This window comes from Schistocerca piceifrons, chromosome 6, assembly GCF_021461385.2.
Source record: "Schistocerca piceifrons isolate TAMUIC-IGC-003096 chromosome 6, iqSchPice1.1, whole genome shotgun sequence".
Classification (NCBI taxonomy): Eukaryota; Metazoa; Arthropoda; class Insecta; order Orthoptera; family Acrididae; genus Schistocerca; species Schistocerca piceifrons.
Window position 1 is genome coordinate 349,553,915 of NC_060143.1, and position 26,446 is coordinate 349,580,360.

Consider the following 26,446-nt stretch of genomic DNA (forward strand, 5'->3'; position numbering starts at 1 on the left):
TAAGTTTGTATATGCCTATATATGAAAAATGTTTTGTTTGTTCTTGCACTGTAATGCCACAATACCCTTATACAAAAGATACATGGATAAATACTAGTATACTACTAATACTAGTAATAATACATACAGCAAGATCCAAACAGGCACAGAGGGGATGCAGTTTGCTAGTTATCACGAAGGCCTTGCCTGCAGTGATGGAGGGTGCAGTCACCTTCAAGATGTGGCTCATATCAGCACTAATAATGCCTGTTGCTTGGTTTCTGATGCTGTTCTCAGTTCACATTTACGGCTAGTGGAAGTGGTTAAGATTGCTAACCTCACTCTTGTGCAAGCTGAACTTACAATTTGCAGTATCATATGCAGAAATGATCAGTGTGCTTCAGTTTGGAATCAAGTGGGGGGTCTGAACCATAGGTTCCATCGATTCTGTGATGGTCTTTGTTGATTTCTGGACCTACCTACGTTATGGGGTGGAGAATTGTACGATTCACCTCGATAGGTCAGTGCTGCATTACACAGAGGAAGCAGCTACTCAGGTAGCAGAATACTTGTAGAATGCACAAAATACTTTTTTTAGGCTTGGCAGGAGTTCAAGGTCCTCCAGTGAAAGCTCGCAGTCGATTATATCTTCTCTATTTTGGCCAGCATCAGTTACTTTGCTGACAAAATGGCAAACAGTTCTCAGAACAGAATAGAAAAAAAGTACTTACAACACTGAAACTTTTTTTAATTTTTCAATGTAGTCTCCTTGTAGATGAATGCACTTGGCCCATCGATGTTCCAGTGCCTTGATCCCATCTCAAAAATGAGTTTCCTCCAGGTCTGCAAAATAGTAGTCAACTCCGACTATCATTTCTTTGTTTGAAATGGATCTTTGTCCACCAAGAAAAATTTTCACTTTGGGGAAGGGATGGAAGTCTGACGGAGCCATATCAGGTGAATAAGGTGGGTGTGGTGACAATTCATACCTTAGTTCATGTAATTTTGCCATGGTGGCGGCACACATGTGCAGGTGCGCTTCAAGACTCGTGGCACCCATCTTGCAGATAATTTTTTCATTTCTAATTCTTCAGTTAAAATGTGATATACCCTTTCAGATGACATCTGGCAAGTGTAAGCAATTTTTCACACCTTCAATCAGCAATCTTCCATGACCGTTTTGTGCACTTTTGCAATGATTTCTGGAGTAGTCATGTCTTGATCGACCACTGCGCGGATCATCGTCTAAGGTCTCTCAACCAAATTTAAATTCATTTGTTCGCTTGGCAATAGTTGAATATGAAGGAACAGAGCGCCCAGTGTACTTCAAGGAACAGAGCGCCCAGTGTATTTCAGAAATCGGCATGAATGTCCTTTGCTTTCATACCTTTCTTTACGAAGTACTTAATCACTGCTTGAATCTCGATTTTTTCCATCTTCGCAAATCACTACGTGGGAACAACAACAGAGCCATGTCACCACCACAGCTCTCTTCCAAGAGCACTAATGTAGTATGCGTTTACAGGCAACAGTCCAATGAATATCACATGTACAACTCGTTGTGCTAGCGCTGACCTCTCGTGGTGATTCCAAGAACTTTTCAAACCACCCTCGTACTTGCACAGAAACACTAATACCTTTTTCAGACTGCACCTAGTAGTCCCAGTCAAATCACTACACATTTTGCAAGTCTCAAAGATAGCATTGCGTAATGATTGACTGAAAAGGGGGACAGGAATACAATAAGATACAAATGAATAACACTGAGAGATGAAGTAGTGAAGGCTGTAGAGGATAAAATAGGCAAAAAGACAAGGTGGTGTAGAATTTTTTGGATAATACATGAAATATAGAATTTTACTGATGAGAGCAGAAAATATAAAAATGCAGCAAATTGAGCAGACAAAAGGGAGTACAGGTGCCATAATATCTTTTTATAAATATGTATATCTACAATTACCCATCTATAAGAATATGAAATAGGATTTTCCACTGTTTTATTTACTTATTTATGTCTATACCTTCCTTCCCTATCTTTCAGATTGTAATATTTCTCTTTACTTTGGAATGTTGTCACCAGATTATGTGCTTCGCTCCAGGAAAATGACAACATCATCAAGCAAATGCCAAAGATTTGTCAGTAAATTCTTCTACAGTAATAAAATATGTGTGTCTTCATTAATACAAATAAAGAATGTGGACGGTGGTATTTATATGAAGAACTCATCCATGTATTCAGGGTAAAGTTACAATCCAGAATATGGCATACTAGCAACTTGAAATACAACCTATATAACGCACCCAACCCATATTGTGTCCTGAAAACAAAAGATGACTATCTCATCATCATCAGATAATGAAGAAAATACCTGCAGTGACACAATTTCTCTAAGATAGCATCTTAACCAAAATAGATCATTATGAAACAACACGATCTCCCACGAAACTAAATGGAAAGACTACTGCTGGCAGTGGGTGAGGTGTATGTCACTGGGTCTAAAAATGAGACAGACAGGATGTGTAAATTTGATAAGCATGAATGGTTTGAGGAAAAATACAAGGATGTAGAAGTATGCACAACTAGGGGAAAGACAGATACTACCTACAGAGAAACCAGAGAGCTTTGGAGAAAAGAGAAGTGGTTGCGCACATATCAAGAGCTCAGATGGTAAGCCAGTACTATGCAAAGGAAGGATAGCTGAAAGGTGGACATGGGAGGAATATACACAAGCTCTTTTAGCTGCAAGATGTTGGCACACCTGTGTCTTGCAATTTATAGGCTACAGTCCTTGACCCTGTGCCCAAAATCCAGAAATTTCACCAGCCTTAGTAAACAATATATAATATCAATGGCACAACATGCAGTAGCTAAAAAATTATCCGGAGAATAAAATTTCTGGGGGTGGTTTTTTTCCTTGGGGATGACATGTATAGTGTTACTTTGCTTGATACAATGCATTATATTACAGGACATAGTTATAAATACTGACATAGTTATCAAAAAATATGAATGTGTCAAAATGAAGCTGCCAGATAAGTCAAAAGGCTAGTTCCTTTCTTTTACATCCCTAACTCTGCCTATGACATATTCACCTTTTTGCGCTATGATAGTAGTATTTTTCATTCTGGTTATTGTTATTTTTAAAGGATGTTCACTTCACACTAATGTAAATACTAAGTCAAAGCATATGTAGCGCATGTTCCACAGTTGTTTAACAAAAGATGTAATCATTTAAAACAAATGGGTCCTGTTTTTGTGTGTTATATGCATTTATCATTACTCAATGAATTGTTTGAAATTTATGTTCTACCATGAATATACAATAATAGTTTGTAATCAATTAGCACATAAGATAAATACACTAAAGTTATTCACAAACTATCCATTTTATATGACATGTAAAAGAAAGTGACACTAGACTGATTTGCAGGGCATGAAACATGCAGGAAAATAGAATGGGAAAAGTACTACCTACACTGAGAGGTTAAGATTAGTAACACATTACATACCTGATGGAGGCCTCTGCTGTTGTAACCTGAGTCTGCAATCGTGCCTTCTCTGCTTGGCCTTGAGTGATTTGTCCTTCCATATGCCCTATCTGCTGCTGTAATTCACGAACTCTTGAATTAAGAAGCTGGCGGTCAGTCTCATACCTCGTACGTAGGTCTTCAAACAACCTGAGTGTTAAAATGCAAACAGAATTGTGTCAAGCATAACCTGCGCCCAATGTTCTCTCTGTGCTCGCATTTCTGGTTCACTGGTTTTATTCAATAAAGTGACACAATATCATTTGAGTGCAAGCAGTTTTAACTGATTAATTTAGTAGGTCAATGCTTTTAAATCACTGAAATATAAGTTTTGAGAAGCATTAATAATAAATGAAAAAGTTATTTTCACAGCATCTCTGCCACATCTTATATCAACACTACCAATCAGCTGTCCCTTGAAAGTAAGTTATAGTATAATGTACTTTTCTCACTGACTTCTAAGATTAGTTGTTGTCCAGTGACTTCACATTTTGTAAAATTTTATTTTAAATATTTCTTCACACAGTATGACAATAACATAACAAGACAATTACAGATTACTTTGTATTACAAAATTTGCACAACAAAATTTTGTGTGACTCAGGAAAATTGAAAATGTGAATATACAACAATGACTTTTTTATTTTTTTCCATTTTCAAATTTCTGTCCAACTGTCACTGCTATTTTGATTGTTCCTCTCTTTTTCCTTCAGAGCAGCTGGTTAATAATTCAATAATTTCCAAAACGAGTTTAATCTAGAGACATTTATAAAGCTACAACCTCATTTAGTGAACTTTCTTATCAAATGTTTTAATGATGTACTTGTAAAATGTCGCAAAAAAATTTAGACAAAAAATGTAAATCTTCATAAAAATGGCATGTTTATTACATTGTAGCACATTTAACTAAATTTTAATGTACAAATAACAGAACAGCAGAGAATAACTACAAAGTACCCAAAATACTTTGGGTCCACAGATCTGTGAGAATATGAATCATTAAAATACTGGAATAAGAAATGTTGTACAAGTGATAAACAACAACAATATTTTTGCCCCTCTCTTTTTCTAATTTTCTGGCTTTATTTTGAGTGATGTTCTTTTGGCAACTCTGAAATAAGCATACATCATCTTTCCCAAACAATGATCCTTCTCCTATCCCATACTGTGCTAATTTTGATATTTTGTATGTTTTATGTACTATGCAAGTGATACTTTCTTCATTTATATCTGGGGTACATAGCTTGCCATGGCAAATACTTTGACAAAAAGTCCACTGATACATAACTCATTACAGAAGATCATGTGTTGTGACTTGCCGATCATTCAAAGTGCCGCCGCACAATTACGCACGTCCTCTACATGCGGCGCTGTCTGCCAGTCATGCAGCAGCCGCGCCACCTAAGTGGCCAGCCAGCCAGCGGCCACTAGACTTGGACTCAGTGCTCATTAAAATGTTACCGTGGTCACATGTCTTGCTTTGTCAACTTGCTCAGTGACTTACACGTGTTGTGTCGTTTGGAAATATGTGTGTTCAACTTGACGTTATAACATCATTATTTACCAGAAATTGTCTTTTAACTTGTTGCCATATCTTGCATTATTAATTAATTAATTATATCAATAGTCTCCATTTTTGCATGTTTAGTTATCTCTTTGACACCTCCATATCTCCACAAGTTGCCTATACTTAGCCAACTGTGTTTATCAACAGCTCAACTTTTCACTTTGAAGTTTATATTGATATCTGTTTCCTAGAATTGTATACAATATTTTTATTATTGCCTCTCATGGGGATAATGTGTTTAAGGAATTTAAAATGAGAAATAATCCAGTTGCATACAGTCAAACTAATGATCAACTATGCAAATAATGATCTGAATTGATATAAAGCTGTTTGTTCCCAATTTGCAATGAAAGACATACAGACAATTAACTTGGAGTGATAGTTGCACAATATAGTAATCAAACTGCTTAGGCCCTATGAGGCACATTATTCAGAAACAGAAATTCCCAACACATTCAGTAGTTGTTATTTACTTCTGCATAGTGTCATCTGTCGGCAATCTAAAATATCCGAATTTAATATTCATGAACAACCAATGCCATACTAATTTATTCTGTTTGGACAGATAGTTGAGTGAAATAAAATTTTATTTAGATCACACTTCAACAGTATTATGAAAAGAATAGAGTGCTATGTATGAAAAGGATAGAGTGCCACTGACTGTAAAGATGACGCAATGAGTTGCAGACAGGCACAACAAAGAGACTGTTATACATTGAGCTTTTGGCTAAAGCCTTCTTCAGAGAGGAAAACACACATATTCACACATGTAAGTACACCTCACACATACACGACTGCTACATTGGCTCACTCCGGAATGGCCAAGAACAACGGTCTTGTGTGCTTGCTTTGGTGTGTATGCAGTGGCACTGACTTGGAGGGGGGGGGGGGGGGGGGGGGGGCAAGGTACCTTGTGCCCCCCCCAATAGTTAAAAGTAGGGGCCTCCCCCCTGCCCTCCCCTCCCCAATATTCAAACATGCATTTCTCAACGCTCTCTCCCCCTTCCCCATCCTTTACTGGGAAATTTGTTAAAACTTGCAGATATATTTTTGCATAATAGTATGTAATGATTATGTAGGAAAAAAATACCGATTTTACGAGCTATTGCGTATTCCTTTCTGCTACTCCTACAACCTCTGCATATGACAAACTGTTGTGACAGGGTTTGTCCCCTGCATCTGCACTATTTGCACACTTTTACTGTACGGAGGTATGCGGGGAACAGAAACTCACCATGAGCTCGCAGCGCTTTGGCTACTAGGATGAGCTGCACTTCCTCCCACAGCAGCCTGCTGGCAGCTTGTAAAAGAAACTAATGAGCAATAGTGACACCGAATTTGATGGCGATCGCTAGAAGGACTAGGTAAAGTTAAAGACTCTTCGTTCATTTTTGTAAATTCTATGACAATCACTAGGTACAACACCACACAAATCAGCACCGGCTCCAGGGATTGTTAAGCGCCCCCCCCCCCTTTTTCGACATAGTCAACTTTTCCCACAATATATTTCATACATGACACCTTATTTTCACATATCACACTCATTTGTCTCTTTGTTGTGAATATGTCTTTAAGATCAAAGCAGCAGTCAGTAATATGTTTACAGTGCAATACATTTTAAGACCTTTTTGTTGGATGAAATGTTTATTTCGTAAATCGGAGTGCACTGTTTCTGTACCATAGATAATTTTCAATAAGACCCTTGATTTTGCACTGTTTCTGTACCATAGATAATTTTCAATAAGACCCTTGATTTTATGAATAATTTGTATTTCCAATTTAGTCTCACATTCCTTCATTTACGCAAGATGGATTTGCCGCCCCCAAAAATCTGCCGCCCTGGGTGATGGTACGGTTTGCCCCCCCCCCCCCCCCCCCTAGAGCCGGAGCTGACAATAATAAACACTATTGTTACATGGCTGCTTCTTGTTAGGCACACAGTACTGTTATGCAGGCTGCAGGTAATGTTGGCAGCGAACGTAAATATTCCGGAGCTGGGCATTGCCAGTGGTCAGTTAGTCTTACTGTGACTCGGTTCAGTTGTTAATCTTTCGTCCCTTACTGTCTAGTTTAAAATGGACAAGTTTATAATTAGGAAGAAATGTGACAATGTGGCAAGTGTTAGCGATAATGAAGCTAGACCCAGTGTTAGTGGTGCTGTGTGTGACAACAAAGACACAGATAGTGACGGAACTGTGGCGGTGACAAAAAACACTGTTCCCGGAAAAAAACAACAATGTTATCAGCCCTCTTGGAAACAGCAATTTGCATGGATAGATTACAATAATGTAAAAGATGTTACTTTTTGCAAAATTTGCAGACAAATGTTTGAAGGAAATCGTTTTCAGTTTTCTCACAAAATGGAAAAAACTTTCATGGAAACTGGTTTTTCGAACTGGAAGAAAGGGGTAGAAAAGTTGAAAGCGCATGAAGCATCAGGCTGCCACAGAGAAGCTGTACTGAAATTCAAATCCTTAAAATCGAATGTCAATGTATTTAGCTAGATTTCCAAAGAAAAACTGACACAAATTAAAGAAAACCGAGCTTGTTTACTAAAAATCATATCTTCCCTCCGTTATTTAGGAGTGCAGGGGCTTGCAATACGTGGGCATACTGATGAAACAAGTAACTTTGACAATTTATTATGCCTTCGATGTGAAGATAACCAGCTACTTTTAATATGGCTACAGTGCGAAACTTACAAATTGACATCCCATGATGTGCAAAACGAAATTTTGGCCATTTTAAGTCATACACTTCTTAGAAATTATTGGAGGATATCAAGAGTGCAGAGTATTTTGCAATAATAGCAGACGAAACAACAGACATAGTCACCAAAGAGCAATTTAGTATCTGTGTAAGATTTGTTGATGCTTCGCTAGAGATAGAAGAATATTTTTTAGGGCTATACTCAATACAAAGTACCATAGCTAAGGCTCTGTTTGATATTATTATCGACATTTTAAGACAATTTGATTTGCCTACATGTAATTGTAGGGGCCAATGCTTTGACGATTCAGTTAACACGGCTGGATTATATAACGGTGTCCAGGCTAAGTTTATGGAAATGGAGAAGAGAGCTACGTTTGTGCAATGCCTTGCACACTGTTTAAATCTAACACTAGAAGACACTGTGATAGCAGTTCCAGAATGTTGAAATGCATTGAATGTTATGAAGGACTTAATAAATTTTGGGAGAGATTCACCTAAAAGATTAGATCTTATTGCTCACCTGAAGGCAGAAGCCTCTACAAATTTGAAACCACTCTGTCCTACAAGGTGAGCCATAAGATACTTGGCAATGTCTTCAGTTTTGTCCATCTATACAGAACTTCAGGAATTTTTTCTAAATGTTTCAAGAAATTACAATTCAGACACTGGGGCCAAAGCAAACGGCTTTTTGATTGATGTGCAGACATATGATTTCTTTTTCATGTTATCAATTTTGGTAAAACTGTTTGGCCACATTGATACTGTAAACATAGCACTACAGAGGAAATCCCTACACTTAGAGGAGGCCATTGATGATTTCGCTCTTGTAATTTATGAGAAACAGTTTGAATCATTCTGGGGTGAAGTGACTTCAAAATGTCAAGATATGGATTTTGATTCCCCTACCCCGTAGAAGAAAAGTCCCTAAGAAATATGATGACTCCATCAATTCGTCTGTAGAAACATTCACTGAAGTATGTAACAAATATAGAAGATTGTATTATGAAACAATGGATACATCCATCAGCTTCTTGGAATCACAGTTCAAAACTCAATCATTCATGTTTGTAAATAAAAATGAACAACTTCTTCTTGGTAATAACAAACATTCATTCGATATTTTATCTTTCTACGAATCAGATGTAGACAAAGAACACTTGCTTATCCACTGAAGCATGTTTCATGAGATTATCCAAAGTAGTGATTCTGCGAATATTAGCTCGTTGGGTGACGTAGTGAAATACCTAAAACAGGAAAACCACCTGTTTGACCTACTGCCTGAACTAGTGAAATTCATATGTGTAGTGCTGACGATTCCAGTAACATCCTGCACCGCTGAATGATCGTTTTCTTGTCTGCGGAGGGTGAAAATGTATCTTCATTCTATAATGAGGCAGGATTATCTTAATGCCGTCGCCCTTCTCAACGCCCATAGAGATGAATCGATGAAACTCGACCTTGAAGCCATATGTGACTAGTTCATAGGCAGGAATGAGCTGAGGAGGAGTACATTTGCCATACGCCGACTGAAATGACATTGCGATTGACGTTTCAGCGAGTCGAGGGGTAGGGGTTAGTCGCCAGCCAATCGTAGTTTGCATGATTTTCAGCTGTTTGCATTTTTCATTATCCTCACAATCTTTTTTTGTTTCTTGAAAGTCATTATGCTGTGGGGGGAATTTCCCAAGAATATGTTGTCATAACTCAAAAGGGAAAGTATGTGTGCATAATACACCTCTCTCTTTCAGCACTTGTGTTGTTCCATATAATTCTCATTGCACAGGTCATTTTAGATAGCTTAGAATTTAAGAATGTGATGTGGGAATTCCATTTCAGATTGTCTTGTAAGTAAACAAAGCAATTTTGTTTCAGTGACACTTAATTTTTTGGTTTTCCAAAGAAATATTTGGTTTTAATGGATTTTTTAATTTTGCTGTTTGTGGAATTGTATAGTGGTGGTTTTTTTAAGGGTTAATCAGTAGCTTATTCCTCACAAACCGTTCTGAAATCTTTTCATTTGTGACTTCAGCATACAGCCTAAGAGCCTTTCTATTTCCACCTTCAATCAATACACTGGTGTCATCTGCAAATAGGACTGGTTTGGAGTGTCGAACATGTAGATGGAAACACAGTTATCTGTCAAATGTAATATCTAATAAAATGATTCTTGCCCCCCCTCCAAAAATATTTTCAAGTCGGCGCCTCTGTGTGTATGTGTTTTTCACTTTCTGAAGAAGGCTTTGGCCAAAGCTTATTGCTTTGGCCAAAAGATTATTGTGCCTGTCTGCAACTCAATGTGTCAGCTTTAAGGTGAGTAGCACTTTATCTTTTTCATAATATTGTTAATGTTCCAACTTGGAGTTCCCACAGTTGAAATAATACTTTAATTCTGTTGAACAATAAAATAGAAAATAAATTTCAAGTTAATCTACAAACAACCTGCATTTATTTTGAAGTCTGATACATTTATCCATTAGGATGATCATATAATGAAAATTTGAGTATCTTTCACCTGATGACTATTATGAAAAATACTGACAGTAGAGAAATCATTACTGAAAGGAAAATTACTTTAAAGAAATGTTTCAAAAAGAAAAAAAAGCTTTTGGATTACAACAAACAGCTACTTTTATTTTCTGTTGATACTGTGAAGTATTTTGAGATTGATTGTAGTGCTCCTTATAGTATTCATTATTTCTCTATTCCTGCTACAACATATTTTATATTAGCCTCTCAGCCTTGACTCAAACTTACCCTTACCCATTGTAACACGAAACTGGTTTATTAGTGTTGTACAAATACATTCCAAAAATATTTAAATTTCTAATTTTCTGTATGCTTTTGGTAAACTTCTACCCACTGTTCACTCAGTAAATTTTTTCTGAATAGTGTGATCAAGTGAGTATTTACAATTCTGTCCTTTTTCCCTTTTTAACTAACACTCATTGATACAGATGCTTTATTGTTACTATTTGACAATCATGTTCTGTGAAATGGTTTATTACAGGTCTTCCATCTATTTCATGAGATAGCTGCATTTATAAATTATCAATTGCCGTTGTGCTAGGTAATATTCCTGCTGGGAGCGTTGCCACGAGATACAAACCAAAGCTGGACATCAGTAACTCTAGGTGTCATTGAAGAGTACTATCCAGGATGAAATCGATATTGAAATCACCACATACAATTACTTCCTATTTATTTATACAAAGTTTTATTAGCATTCTCTCCTAATGGCTGATGACATATAAATTGTTTCTGTTCAGAGCCTACACTGTTAGAACTGTTGTCTTGGATATATCCACATCAGTTACTGAATCACAGCACTCAACGAGCTGTTCCAAGCAAAATTCGTTTAGATATATGAACTCTTGTTTTATTCCATTTTTTTGTAAATATCCACTCCTGATCTCCTTATGTTACAGTTTCGGTAATGTGATACTAACTTGCATCTGTCGAGGTGCATCTGTGACTTTCAAGTTATGTTCTGTCATGCGTATCAGAACTGTGGAAATACCATTAGATTTTTTTTAATTTCCTGTAGTGACATGAGGAGCTCATCTTTCTCATTTAATAGGCTTGTATATTCTGATAAGTCAAATTCTTTATTGTTAATTTTTGTGTTCTCCAAGATACTGTCTTTTACCTCTAATTTGTGCCACTTTGTGGCACCACGAAACACAGCAGCAACATGGAGAGCATCGATAACGTTAGCAGTGTCCACATTCACATTATAACTAGTCTCGACATTGAGAACAGTTTTGTAAATGGTAGGACACCAGCGATACACATGATGCACATGATGGCGAGGCATCTTGCCGATTGACTGCTGTCTTTCCAGATTCGCGATTTATATAGCAACGCACAAATGTGATTACCCCTGCGACTGATAAGAGAGTACCAGGTGGAAAATTTTCTAAGGCCAAGTTGTTATCCTGTGTGTGAACTGTTGTCTTACTAGCAGCTTGCATACTCGGCTTTGTGACAGCGGCCAAGGACATTGGCCACACAGCAAGTTGCCATTGATTATGTAAACAGCACATTTCTGAAGAGAGAGGTCAAGCTTACTGTAGCTATTGTTCGAACTGATTCTGTTCTTTGAGCTTTGCTGCCAGTTTGGAGAATTTCGCATCTCGAGATGTTACTGCCAAAAGGTCATTTATGACCAATCAACCGTGGGCCACAACAAGAACTGACACGTCTGCTAACTTTTCTATTGATAAACTTATGTTTGTTCGTACTAGACATCTGTGTAAATTGTCAAGAGATGATACCCTGACAATCTTTATTCATGGTTGTGGAATTCATGCAAAATTTGATTTTGTTGGTGATATGACTGTGTATCATAGTGTATAGCAAGTGTACATCTAGAACCAAGGGCTCAAGGAGCCAACAGTTTTAATAAATTACTTTGATCTGTCAGAAGAGTGTATGAATTTGTAGTCTTATAATCACCCTGTAACCTATTCCTTGATCTCTCTCTTTGTAAACATATTTTTATGTAATTAATGCAATGCACTGTGTAGCTGATGACCTCGGCTGCTATTGCAATGCCAAGTACGCGAGCTGCTAGTAAGACTACAGCTCACATGTGGGATAATGACTCAGGCTTAGAAAATTCTCTGCCTGGCATATTCTCATCAGTCGCTGACATAATCACTTTTGCACGTTGTTACGTAAGTTGTGAATCTGGAAAGACCTGTCTTCTGAAATCATTTACTGTACAAAAGGGATAGTTAAAAATATTTGGAATCATAGGGACTGAACATGTAGTACTATGATTTACACTAAATGCTTCTGGAAAAGGAAGTAAGGAATGAACATAAGAAAGTAAGGAAGATTAGAGTAAATGACCCGTTGACGATCCTGAGGGCATTAGAGATGGAGCACAAGCTCACGTTGGGGAGGGATAGGTAAGCAAAAAGGCTGCGTCCTTTCCAGAGGAATCATCATGGAAGCTGTGATTTAGGGGAACCACAGAAACCTAAACTTGGATGGGCAGATGGAAAATTGGACTGCCACCCTACTGAATGTGATTCCAGTGTTTTGCCTTTATGCCACCTTGCTTGGTTCAGGAAATCACCTCTTACTAGAAACATTTAGATGTGGACCATGCTGGCTGTAGTGTATTTGTATAAGATGTGATGCAACACACACACACACACACACACACACACACACACACATTCATGTAGCATTTGTCATATTGTTCAATAACAAAATCTTCATATTAGCGTGATGAGCAATGTACCTGAGATCATCCTCAATTGCTTAGATGAGGTTACAGTCCTAAGTATTCCCAACCTGCACCCTCTCCTCCACCCTCCCCCTAATAATCATTACACAATCTCCTTTACAATAGTTCTGTAATAGTTCTAACAGTTCTGTCCTGTGACATCTCACTAGCAGAAGGACTTCTCAGTCTTTCTAACCACCTGCTACTATTAACATTATTTGAACTTTTTCCTTTCCTTGGTTGGTCTGCATATTTTTGACAACAGTCTCCAGAGCACTGAAACTATAAGGACATTTAGACTACAGCTGGGAGGCTTAAAACATCTCTTAACTGTCTTGGTTGATTTTGCATGTGTGATCACTGTCTCACTGTCTACTCTATTCTTAACTGTATGAAGTGTATTCACAAAGATTTAATTATCACCTAAAAAAATAAAGTTAATACCTTAACTTCTTGTTTGTTTGCAGGTACGTGCCTGCAGTCCTGGTAAACATTAAAATCCTCACACCATGATACCACAGCACACTACTTGAGGAGTCAAAATAAAATAATGTGGCCTGTTGATTAAGTGGAGTATCATGAGGTAATTTGTTTTTGGCAGCAGTAGAAGTGTTGCAGCTGTTGCCAAAAATCAATTATCATCAATACTCCTCTTTATTAATGGCCTGTGTACTTTGGTTTTGGGTCCTTTAGTGGTATACTATGATACTAAGGTATGAGGCTTTCAATGTGTACAGTATTATTTTTTTTCAGGGAAATAATTAAGACTTCATGACTATCTTTCAAATTGTTTGCAACTGCAGCTCTCAAATGTTCTATTTCCAGCTGTACTAGTGACAAATCATCTTGGAGTTTCAACATCAGCTTCTCTTTATCCACCATCATGAAGCAGTAGGCACAATTACTACAATGCCAAAGACTAGCCACATCTCCATCCTAGCATGTTGCTTTATGAAAAAAGCAAAGACGGTCTTTACACATTAAACATTTCTCACTATTTTGAGGCAGTCTCCACATTTGAAAATAGTGATTATATTTATTTTGCCAAGATAAATCATTCAGTGTTATGTTATAATTATATGGCATTGTGCTGTGTTTTATTTAACCAAAAATACCTGGTTTTTAATTCTTATTTTACAATTCAAACACATGTATATTATTTATGGTAGTTAGGATTTAGTAATTGATACTATAGCAGATAATGAGATTAGGTTAAGCTGCACTTATTACACAAGTGTAAAGAAAACTGAAACTCCAAAATATAATGAAATAATGCAATTAGTATTTTTCATCCTTCAAACTGATGACTGAATTGTAACTATTCACTGTAAACATGACACGTTGAGTTGCAGACAGGCACAACGAAAAACACACACACACACACACACACACACACACACACACACACACACACACACACACATTCACCCAAGCAAGCAGGCATACCTCACACTCACATGACCATTATTTTCGGCCAGTCCAGCCATAATGCAACTGTGTCAGCACGAACTAAACCAGCAATCCACAATGGGGCAGGGAACAGGAGGGATATCAGAATAGTGGTGGGGGCAGAGAAGTCAGCACTGCTTGATGGAGCTTGCAGTAACTAGATGCTAGCAGGACAAGGCTGCCAGGTGCAGTGTTGGGAGGCTTCGGGGAGGGAGGGATTGGGGGGTGCAAAACAGGGAACAAAAAGGAAAGGAATAGAAAACAGGAAAAGAACAGTGGTGCGTTGGCAGAGAGCAGTGCACAATGAGGGTGAGGGGATGTGAGTTCGGAGGAGATGATATGACAGAGGAGGCAGAAACTGTTGGATGGAGAGTGTGGGGACAACAGATTACTGTAGTTTGAGGCCAGGATGATTTTGGGAGCAGAGGATGTGTTGTAAGTGTAACTCCCATCTCTACAGTTCAGAAAGGCTGATGGTGGAGGGGATGATCCAGATGGTCTGCGTTGTGAAGCAGCCATTTAAATCAAGTGTGTTACGCTCAGCTGCATGTTTTGTCACAGGGTGGTGCACTTTGCTCTTGGCCACAGTTTAGCAGTGGCCATTCATCGTGGTTGGTATTCATACCAATATAAAAACCTGTGCAATGACTGCAGCAGAGCTGGTATATGACATGGTTGCTTTCACCATAGGTAACCCCCTGTCTGATGGGGTACAATAAGCCTGCGACAGGACTGGAACAGGTAGTGGTGGGTTGGTGGATTGGTCAGATCTTGGACCTGGGTCTTCCACAGGGATATGATCCCAGTGGCATGGGGCTGGGAGTTGGAGTGATAGTTGTGGAGGTTGGGTGGGTGACAGAACACCATTTTAGATTTTAGGAATAGGATGGGAAGGATCTTGGGTGGGATGCCCAACATTTCATGGCGTGATGATAAGATAATCAAAGCCCTGACTAAGGGTGCGATTCAGTTGTTCCAGTCCAAGATGGTGTTGGTTGACGAAGGGGGCACAGCTTACAAGTACTTGGGGGTGGGGGTGGGGGGTGGGGGTTCTGTGTGTAGATTAGGTTTGGGGGACAGTACCTGTATGTGAAGGTCTTGTGAGACCTTCAGCATAGAGGGCAAGGGAGTTTTTGTAACTACAGATAAGCCATACCCAGATGGTGAAGCTGGAGGGATTTTTTGATGTGGAAGGGATGACTACTGCTGTCAAAAGGCAGATACTGTTGGCGGGATTAATATGGGCAGATGGGAGGATGTAGCCATTAGAGAGGAGGAGATCAATGTCCAGGAATGTGGCACTCTGGGTTGAGAAAGACCAGGTGAAGCAGATCGGAGAGAAGGTGTTGAGGTTGTGGAGGAATAAGGATAGAGACATATCATGAAGATATCATCAATGAATCTGTACCACACCAGGGGTTTTGGGAGGCTAAAGAGTCTTCCTCTAGATCACCCATAAACAGGTTGGCATAAGAGGGTGCCATGCATGTGCCCATGGCCATGCTGCATTTTTGTTTGTATACCTTCCCTTCAGAGGAGAAGTACTTGTGTGTTAGGATAAAGTTAGTGAGGTGTATCAGGTAGTGGGTTTGGAGTCTAAAGGACATCAGGAGAGGTAGTTCTCAACAGCAGCAAGACCATGGGCATGACAGATGTTGGTGTATAGGGAAGTGGCATCAACAGTGATGAGTCTGTATCCAGGAGGCAATGGGGTGGGGATGATGGAGAGTTGGTGAAGGAGGTGGTTAGTATCTTTGATGTGGGAGGCTAAATTTTGGGCGATTAGCTGGAGGTGTTGGTCAATGACAGCTGAAATTGTTTCAATGGAAATGTAATAACCAGCTACAATGCGGCGTCCAGGATTGTTAGGTTTGTGGATTTGGGGAGTATGTAGAAGGTGTTTGTATGGGATTTCATAGAGGTTAGGAGGAAAATGGATTCAGGGGAGATGTTCTGGGAAGAGCCTAAGGATTTAAACAGGGCCTTGAAGTTATGGTGGACTTTTGGGATGGGATCTGTCTTGCAGAGTTTACAGGTGGAAGAATGAGACAATTGTAGAGGCGTTCTGCCAGGTTGTCACTGCGATTCATAATGACAGTTGTGGAACATTCGCCAGCAGGTAGGATGATTAGGTCAGGATCTGTTTTGAGGCTGTTTATGGCTGTCCTCTTTTCTGCTGTGTCCTTAGGAAGGAATCTGGTGGAGGGTGGTGATGCTGAGAAATTGGATGTAAAGAATTCCTGGAAAGTGACCAGGGGGTTAGGTGGGAGAAAGGGGGGGGGGGATCATAGTTGGATGGTGATGTGAACTGGGAGAGGCAGGGTTCAGTTTTGAGATTGGGTTGGCTTTGGTTGGAGGGATTGGTGACAAGCGTGACATGGATGGTTAAATTTGGATGTAGGGCTGAAGGAGAGGCCTTTGGCTAGGATTGAAGCTCCTGTGGGCCTGAAGATTTTGGTGGAAAGATGAACAACACTGTCCTGAGACGTTTCAGCTTTGGGTTTACTAGAGTGTTGGTAGTGAGTTTTTGGGCATATGGCAAGTTGGAAAGGTCAGCTAGGCAGGGTCTGGATGCTGTGGGTAGTTGATGAGGAGAAAGACAGTGGGTAGGACACGGGTTAGACAGTAGCATCCAAAGGCAGCAGTAGGATGTCAGCTGGCTGGATAACTTATGGAGGTGATGTCTGGAATGCTCTTCACGTGCTGGACTGGAGGGACGATTTCAGAGAAGTAAATTATGTAGTAGGATCTGCAAAGTAACAGTATCTTGCAGAGGGAGCAGAGGTGGTTGTCGGATACCTGTGACATGGAGATGTATTTTTGCAGTACCAGGTTTGTGAGGGACAAGGACTGGCAGAATCTGAAAAGATGAAGGTGATTGTGAATGAGGTGTGGGACCCAAACAAAGAAATTTTTATGGTTAGGCCATTCCAGGAGATTCCATGGTTTAGACAGCATTTAAGGAATAGGATGTGGGACTGAGTTTTAGCCTGGGAAAAGGATACTTTTCTGAACTGGTGCAGCGATGGCATTAAGGAGACAGGAAATTAACTTATGAAATGGGCAATGGAGGCTTTAGGGGTTGTGAGGGGAGCTGGAGAACAGAAAAAGACAGATAAAAATACATATAAGTATGCATCTCAGGTCAGAATGCAACTGTTTCAGATTGAACAAAGGCAGCAATCTTGAATGGAGCAGGGAAGGAAGGAGGGGTAACAGGATATGGGTGGGGGAGAGAAGTCAGTGCAGTTTGATGGAGTGTGCAGGGACTAGAGGGTGGCATGAAAAGGCTGCACAGTGTCAAGAGGCTGTGGGTAAAGAAAAAGTGAGAGGCACATGGAGCAGAGAAGAGGAAGACAATGGTGGGTGCATTGGGCGGGTCTTCCACCCAGCACTTCATATTCCAGTCCTATCACAGACATGTCCCTGGGCCACCTTTGAAAGCAGCCATGTCATACAAGAGCTCTGCTGCAATCATTACATATTTTTTTATGTGGATGAACTGCCAAATGATGGCCAAGAGCAAAGCTGAACATAACACACATGATGTCAATGGCTGTTTCACAATCCGGGCTATCTGGATCCTCCCTCCTCCACCAGCTTTCCACAACTGCGCAGATGGGAGTTACCCTTACAACACATTCTCTGCTCCCAAAATCATCTCAGCCTCAACCTATGGTAACACCCTCCATTTGAAAGTTTCCAACCTCTCTGTCCTATCACCTCCTCCCAATTCACATCCTCTCACCCTCTTTGTGCACCACTCTCTGCCAACACAACCCTGTTCTTTCCCTCTTCTCCGCTCATCTTCTTTTTTGCTCTTTGTTCCCCCACCCCCCCCCCCCCCCACCCTCTTGACACTGTGCCTCGTAACCTTTCTCTGCCACCATCTAATACCTGGCTGCTCTGCCAAGCAGTGCTGACTTCTCTCCCCTATCCATATACACTGCTATCCCTCAACTCCCCTGCCCTAATCTGGACTGCTCCTTACGTTCCACCTGACAACTGCATTCTGGCTGGAGTGGCCAGAGATAATGGTGGTACGTATGTGTGGTGTGCTTGCCTGTGTGAATGTGTGCATGTTTTCCTTTCTGAATAAGATTTTGACCACAAGTTCAATGTATAACAGTCTTTTCGCTGAGCCTGTCTACAAGTCAACACATCATCGTACGGTGAGTAGTAACCCATTCATTTCATAATATTGTTGATATTGCAATCAGGACTTTACATGTAATTGTAGCGGCTTTTTATAAGACATTAATAAGTATTGTTACTACAAGACTTGACTTTGTTGTCCTCAGGAATAATGTGCATAATCACTAACTTACACACAATTGGTAAGGAACATTTTGTTAATAATATGCCATGTCCAGTCAAAATATTTTATTCTCATACTTTAGTCCAGTGCTTCGACACTTCCAGTTACATTTAATTACTGCAAATACACTTAAGTTAATATTTCCATACTATAACTAAACTTCTAACTAACTGTTATTCCTTGAACAGTTTTTTATCACTAAAATAATCAAATTTTGTGTGACTTTGAAATCTCAAACATTTCTATAGCACGTGTGTTACCAACCTCAAAAACTACCTGGCACCCTCATAAACAATATAGTAAAAATGTACATCAAGCTCTACAACAGAACTGAAATAAATTGAAGATTCATTCACATTCCAAATTAGTGTGAAAAAAAAGAAAAAAAAGCAAACTTAGTTACAGGAAATATACCTACGACACTCGGACACAGATGCAGAGTGCACAGAGAATGGTACTCTCCCATCCAGGTCAGATTTCAAGCGATCATATTCCTCTCGCAGCACAGAGTGCTGTCCACGTAATGTCAATAAATCTCCTCTGCAACTGTGGTATTTCTGACAGACTTCCTCCAGGTCATGTGTCAATGATGCAACTACACAAATCACAGGCATATATTAAAAGAGAGCACTTACAAAATCTAGAAGTGGCAGTTTGTAACAAAATCTGTAAAACATTAAGACTGATTAATGACATCAAAAGGGGCTATACAGACTGAATTTATGTTGCAGCAAGACTTAAAGAGCTGATGATGTATTTATAACCAGTGGTTCTATCTTTTAATAGAATAGAAGAGAGGGGAAAATGTAGAGGAATATGTGTGTGCATGGAACAGAAAATATTGCTTAGAATCTATACCCAAGAAAAACATGCTATGTACAAAAAAGAACTGAACACAAACAATGATGTGTTACAACAGTGTAAAGAGAGGATGGGAAAGTGGTGGAGACAAATCCAGCCAGTGTAAAGAAGCAAACAGTAAACAAAAAGTTTAAGACAAAATCTATATGGTTAATTTATCTCTTGAACTGAAAGCCAACTGCTTCAAAAACAACGCTTTAAAGTTACCTTGGACTAAGATTTTTGTCCCGTGACTAACTGACAGCTGGCAGTTTCAGTTGTGTTACAAAATTTCTTCAACAGTTGCTCCTAAAAACACTTATGTATACTCTCCACCCTTCCTTGCAGCTTTATTCTGTTTCTGTCAGATCTATTATTCTCTTATTCTTCAAACCAAACACATGTGAATCATGTTTCTTCCTCTTACTTTCCACAGCTACTAGTTTCCATGTGGAGGTTTCAAGTACTTTGTACTTAATTATTCTTGATTACTCCTTTCCTATGTTCTTTTGAAATTTCTCTTTCAGCTGCAGCAATTAACTTTCACTTGTAATATAATTGCCCTGATATTCTAGTTAATTTTATACAGCTATATTGTTCAACCTGATGTTAGAAACTTTATATGTTTTAATGTACAGGGTGTTTATAAATGAATATCAGGGTTTTAACACTTTATAATATTTATTATATTAAACTTACAGTTATAAATCATATGTCAAATGAAAGAGCAACTCAAACAGTTTTACCAAGAAGCTTATAAATGTTCAATGTGAGCACCATTTGTCACCCGTCACACATCAAATCTTTAGCCGAGTTTTTCCCAAACGTTGATAAGTGTGTCTTCATGTCTTCAGTGATTGCAGCAACAGCTGCTTCAATCCGGTTTCTTAATTCAGATAGGTCTGCTGGTAGCGGAGGCACGTACACACATTCCTTGATCAAGCCCCAAAGGAAAAAATCACATGGCATTAGGTCAGGTGAACGTGGAGGCCATGCAAAGCAAGCCCTGTCAACGTTTGAGAAGAACTCGGCTATAGACTAGATGTGTGCCGTGTGACAAATAGTGCTCACATTGAACATTTATAAGGCTCTTGGTAAAACTGCTTGAGTTGCTCTTTCATTTGACATATCATTTATAACTGTAAGTTTAATGTAATAAATATTATAAAGCGTTAAAACTCTGATATTCATTTATAAACACCCTGTATATGAAATTGGAAGTATATGGACTTTGTAAATAGGACTTTTTATGAAAATTATCTCACATTAGTTCACATTATAAATACACAGCGTTCTCACTAATGAAATCTCATTCTTGATCAAATTAGTTTCAAACCACAAGTTACATGTTTCAAATTAAAAAAAAAAACTGTAATTGATTAAAAATTGAATACTTATGATCTCAAGAAGGACATTTAGGAGAACACTTGTAACATGTCGAAAAGCTAGATGTGTAAATGTTTGAGATGCACTGAAATGTGCCGTACTGGTGCATGCTGTGATGCCTGTGGTGTAGTGTTTAGCATGGGCTGGCTAACATGCTGTGGGACACAGGTCCAATCCTGACCACGAACAGTCATCTGCTATTTAATATTTATCATTTCTGGGAGGTTCTTGAAATATATTATTTTTCCACATTCTGGAATATTTGATGTTTGCATACATTCTAGCATCCTGGAATATTCAATGTTTGTATAAATAGCTGCACTTTCTGTCTTGGAGGTGTGTCCTGTTCTGGTTGTACAATGGTGTCAGTAATGGATGTGCTTCCAGTGCTAAATGTTGTACTTCACTGATGACCCTGCCCTTGGGTTTGGAATTAATTGTTGTTTCAATGTGACATTGTTTGGTGGAGATGCTAGGTACATTTGCATTACCATGCCTCTAATTAGGCAACATAAAAGACCTCGCCTACATGGGCAGGAACCAGAATGCAAGCAGTACACCATTTCTAAGATCTGTATATTCAGGAGACATATGGATTCCAAAACAGCAGTAAGTCAACTACAAATCAGGCATCCATCAATGTTTTCTGGAGATGCTGGTCAGGATCAATGAAATGGCTGAAAGAATTCAATCAAGTCACTGAATAAATCAGGTGGGATGACATAATGTGTTTTTCAAATGTGTATTTTGACTTGGACAGCACAGCCCATCAGTGTTTCAAGAACAACAAAGAGAAGCTCAATGGCTGGAACAAATTTCTAGGCCAAACTGAAGAAAATGTTTGATGACAATCAGCGGAAGAACAATTGAAGAACAGGGTCCAATGTCATGCGAGAACAACACAATTGCACATATAGAACTTTTTGGCCCTATACTACATTGTGAACCCAGTTACGACAGAAGCTGATAAAATCTAAAATGTGATTAAAGGAGTTGCAGAAGACATTTACCAAGTTCTTCTGGTAAAGGATGTCACAACAGAGGAATCCATCAAGGGGTGCCAGCGAACTGAGGAAATACTACAGAAAATATTCAGACAAAATAACTATGACCGACTGCCCAATGTGCTTTCTCCAGCAGATGTAGACGATCACTGTCAACTCATATGCCAGATAGAGAAGAGATATAGCAATGTATGGCAGCCAGAAATGTGGGACCGGGTAGACAAGAAATAGTAGCCATAAATGTTGACCTGATATATCAGGGGGTAATACAGAATGTCAAAGAAGAGGTGCATCGATCTTTAGCACCAATCTCTGCCACCAGCAAAATGCGCCAAGTAGAATGCACTTGGCCAAGTAAGAATTATGCTGCAGCCATCAAATGACAACCCAGCACCTGGCAAACACAGGTATAACCAATTACTACACAAGTATAATGACTCATAGAAGAACATACATTTGGAGGACAGAGGACAAGATGTCCTTGTGTTTCCACTATGGGCACCCTGGACATGTCGTACGCTACTGGAGAGAAAGAAGGCAAGTTTTCCACAACTTCTACACCGCCAGATGTTAACCATCATAATTCTATCCACGCCAATCAACTGTAGTTGACCCACAGGACGAACCCCATCACTGTACCCTGGACGAGGTTGCTACCCAGTATGTCGTAGCTACTCCCCATCGCTGTACAGAGGTACAAGCCACCTGCCCAGCCACCAACTTCAGAAAAACTAAGCAAGGCCACCATCTATGGAGTTGAGGCCACCGCAGATGCAAATCCTTCATGAACGACAATCACCACATCAGAAAATCTCACTGATGTCATCACTGACTGCCAGCTTGTTCTCTAATGTTGGATACTTATCATCATTGGCTAAAAAAGACTGTTTCGTGATACAAAAATGACCATGCTGAAAGACACAAATGGGAAATATTCTGGCCAACAGGAGCACATATTGCAAGATTAACTATCAATGACAGAACACAGCCCTTCAGATTTAAATAATGGAAAATCCAAGATGGAATAATGACAGCATTATGAAAAGGATAGATTGCTACTCATTATATAGCAGAGATGTTGACTCACAGATAGGCACAACAAAAAGACTGTTAAACAAGTAAGCTTTCAGCCAGAAGGCTTTCTTCCACATTTCACAAAACACACACACACACACACACACACACACACACACACACACACACACACACAAATGCAACTCACACTCACATGACCACTGTCTCTGGCTGGCCTCAGCAATCAGACACAGTGATCCTGTGCGTGTGAGTTGTGTTTGCATGAATGTGTGTGTGTATGTTGTCTAATTCAGAAGAATACCTTTTGGCTGAAAGTTTACTTGTTCAACAGTCTTTCTTTTGTGCCTATCTGCGACTCAGCATACGGTGAGTAGCAATCTATGCTTTTCATAATATTGTCATTAGTCCTTTGAATTTGTTATTTTAACAAAATGTAGTTATAATATTATTATTCCAGAATGGTACTTCTTGCAGGCTCAAAAGTAGTTATAGACTGTGGAAGATCAGAGCTCCAGAGTGAAGAAGCTATCCTAACGAGCTCACACAACAAGGACTGCTCTGGGCAGTTGTTTGCTGTTGAATACATTATCCTGCCATCATCAATGAGACAAGTTACAGTCATCAATCAAAATGCTCAATTAAAATGTGAGGTTTTTGTCAACCATGAAAATCTACTCATGATCACAAAAGAAATCTACACACTAGCAACAATCATAAGCGTCACAGGTGGTCAAGGAGAACTATGAATCACTAACTGTCACAAACAGCCACACTTAATCCTTAGAGGTACATGTGTGGGGGCCAAATCAATCCAGGAAGGGCAGCTTAGTATCATTGATTGGGAGTTGCACTCTGCTACAACTACAGACAATGCAGAGGAGGAAGCTACTATCGAACTGCCAATAGGATCTGGTCTGACCATGAAACAATGTTGGTGAGTCAAATCCATTCTGCATTAGTTTTCTGATGCTTTCAGATTGGGAATGGAGAAAAAAAGACTACACGGCTCGATAAAACACCATATTAACACAGGAGATAATCCACCAGTTAGCCAATGTTGCTGGCTGAATGACATAATCTGGGAGGAATTGGATAAGATGCTGTGAGATGACATCATTAAACCTTCAGAGAGTCCTTGGCCCTCTCATGCGGTCCTGATGAACAAGAATATTGCACTGCTTTGTCAACTACGGATGACTGAACAAAATCATGAAAAAAGGTGTCCATCCACTGTTGTGCATTGATGACACCCTAAACTGCTTCAAAGGAGGAAAGTATTTCTCAACAATGGGCATGAAGGTAGGCTACTGGCAAATTAAGGTTGATGAGGCTGACTGGTAAAAGATTGCCTTTGTAACTCTTGATACCCTCTATTAGTTTAAAGTTATGCTGTACGGACTGTGTAATGTTCCAGTCATCTTTCAAATTTCTGCTTTGATATTTTAAAAGGATGATGTGTGTTTGCTGTCTCGCTGACATCGTCATTTTTTTAAAGACACTTGAAGACCATCTAAGTCACCTGACAATCATGTTGAAATGCCTTCAGTCAGCAAACCTCTGCTTCATTTCTGGAACATTTGGTGTTTGTATAAATGACCGCATTCTCCATCCAGGAGGCCAGTTCTGTTCTGGCTGTATACTAGTGCTGTATACTGGTGTCAGCAATACACATGCTTCTAGTGTTAAAAGTTGTACTTCACTGATGATCCCAACTTCATATCTGGACTTGAGTGTGGTTTCAATGGGATGGTATTATGCAAAATTAATATTAACTGAACAAAAATGTATACTGTAAATTACATCATAGGATAAACTGGCAGCTGTGTGGCAATTCAGTAGCAAAGCAGTTGCAGTTAAGTTGAAAGTCAATTAAAATGAATTATTTTGTGACAAAAGTTGTGTTGTTAAAACTGTACATTATGTGTTATAATTAATAACAAAAGAAAAAATGCATTTATCATTACAATTAATATTTTTTGGAGATGAATTCTTGTTTGAGTATTTGAGTAATTAAAAAAAAAACCCTGCTAATAGATCTGAAGCAATGCCAACATCTCCAGTCAAAACCAAGATAAGTAATATTATTTTTCTGGGCCAATTTCAGACAAATTTGGTTAAGTCTTTTTTGTTTTAGTTCATTTTCTTAGTAACTCTCCTTTTCATTTACAAACTTTCTCAATAAATGAGCCTGATCAGCTGCCAACTTTAGTCAGTGGAAGATGTAACGATCAAATACTTCATTACTGATAATGATGTGTTTCTATGTGAATGTCTTATTTCAATGGTTGTATACCTCTAATTTTGTTCATTTTCAGATACTGAGGCTTAAATATAACTGAGTGGTGAAAATAGAAAGAAATGGTTATTCCTTGTAACAAGCAATGGACTGCAATATTTCAGTCACAGAATAGTTATCACTCAATTATGTTTAAGCCTCAGTATCTTGAAATAAACAAAACTGGAAGGCTATCACTACTGAAATAAAGCCTTAGGACAAATATGTAAAAACAGCTAGAACTTTGTACAAAGCCATACCCAAATCATCATTAGTACAAAAATGCATGCAGTGAAGAGTTTTGATGCTAACAACATGGCATCAATCTAAGAATGGAAATTATTAATCAACAATTGTTGACTTGTTGATTTCACTTACATACAGAAACTAGACAGAACTTTCAAACATTATGTGACAAGAGCTACCAATCAATTAGTCTAAACATCTCTCTTCCTACAGCCTTGCAGAAGAGGCTAAAAATCTCAGCAGCTTTAGCACAATGACTTTGAGAATTACTAAAAATCCACAAGGGAAAAACTATGACAATATCTGCCCTTAGCTTAAATATTAAAATTATATACTGACAGCAACTGTTCATACATTAAAGCAGCAGTGCAATACACTAATCAAATGAGGTAGTTACAGCTTGTGCTGAAAAACACAATGCTTTGCTTGGATCTTGTTTCACTGTTTGCAAAAATCCCACAGGAAGGTTCTATGTAACTGCTTAATGCTATCTCCCCTTATAATCTCAGTGAGTTTTTTCCATGTCTGTTCCACAATTAGGTACTTCATATGGATCAGGAAGTTCGATGAGTATGAAGAGGACTGATCACTGAAAGCTCCAGTTTAAATATCGTCACTTTTTGTGCAACCTGTCAAGTGCAAACAATCTGTTTGTTATACAACAGTGTGGTGCAAGTGTTTGATACTTCTTCTGTATCAAAATCTGGTGAATAACAACTTAGTGAGTTTCTTTGGCACCTTAACATTATCTACCCCAGCATTTTACTCACATTGGAGTCTGAGACAGATTGTCAGGTTGATTCATTTGAAATCCTACTTAACAGAGATTGAGAATATCTGGATCACAGTGTAAACATAACAACAATAGAGA

At 38.9% G+C, this 26,446-nt stretch overlaps 1 protein-coding gene across 1 annotated transcript in view; it reads right to left on the reverse strand.

The window, feature by feature from the left end:
* The window catches only part of LOC124802578 (centrosomal protein of 89 kDa-like), a 111,785-nt gene that overhangs the window by 25,907 nt on the left and 59,432 nt on the right, over positions 1-26,446 (reverse strand). The window contains exons 7-8 of the mRNA XM_047263449.1: positions 19,204-19,384; positions 3,490-3,657 (exon numbers count right to left, since the gene is read on the reverse strand). Of these exons, the coding sequence (XP_047119405.1) occupies positions 3,490-3,657; positions 19,204-19,384 (349 nt within the window). The remainder of the gene's footprint in view (positions 1-3,489; positions 3,658-19,203; positions 19,385-26,446) is intronic.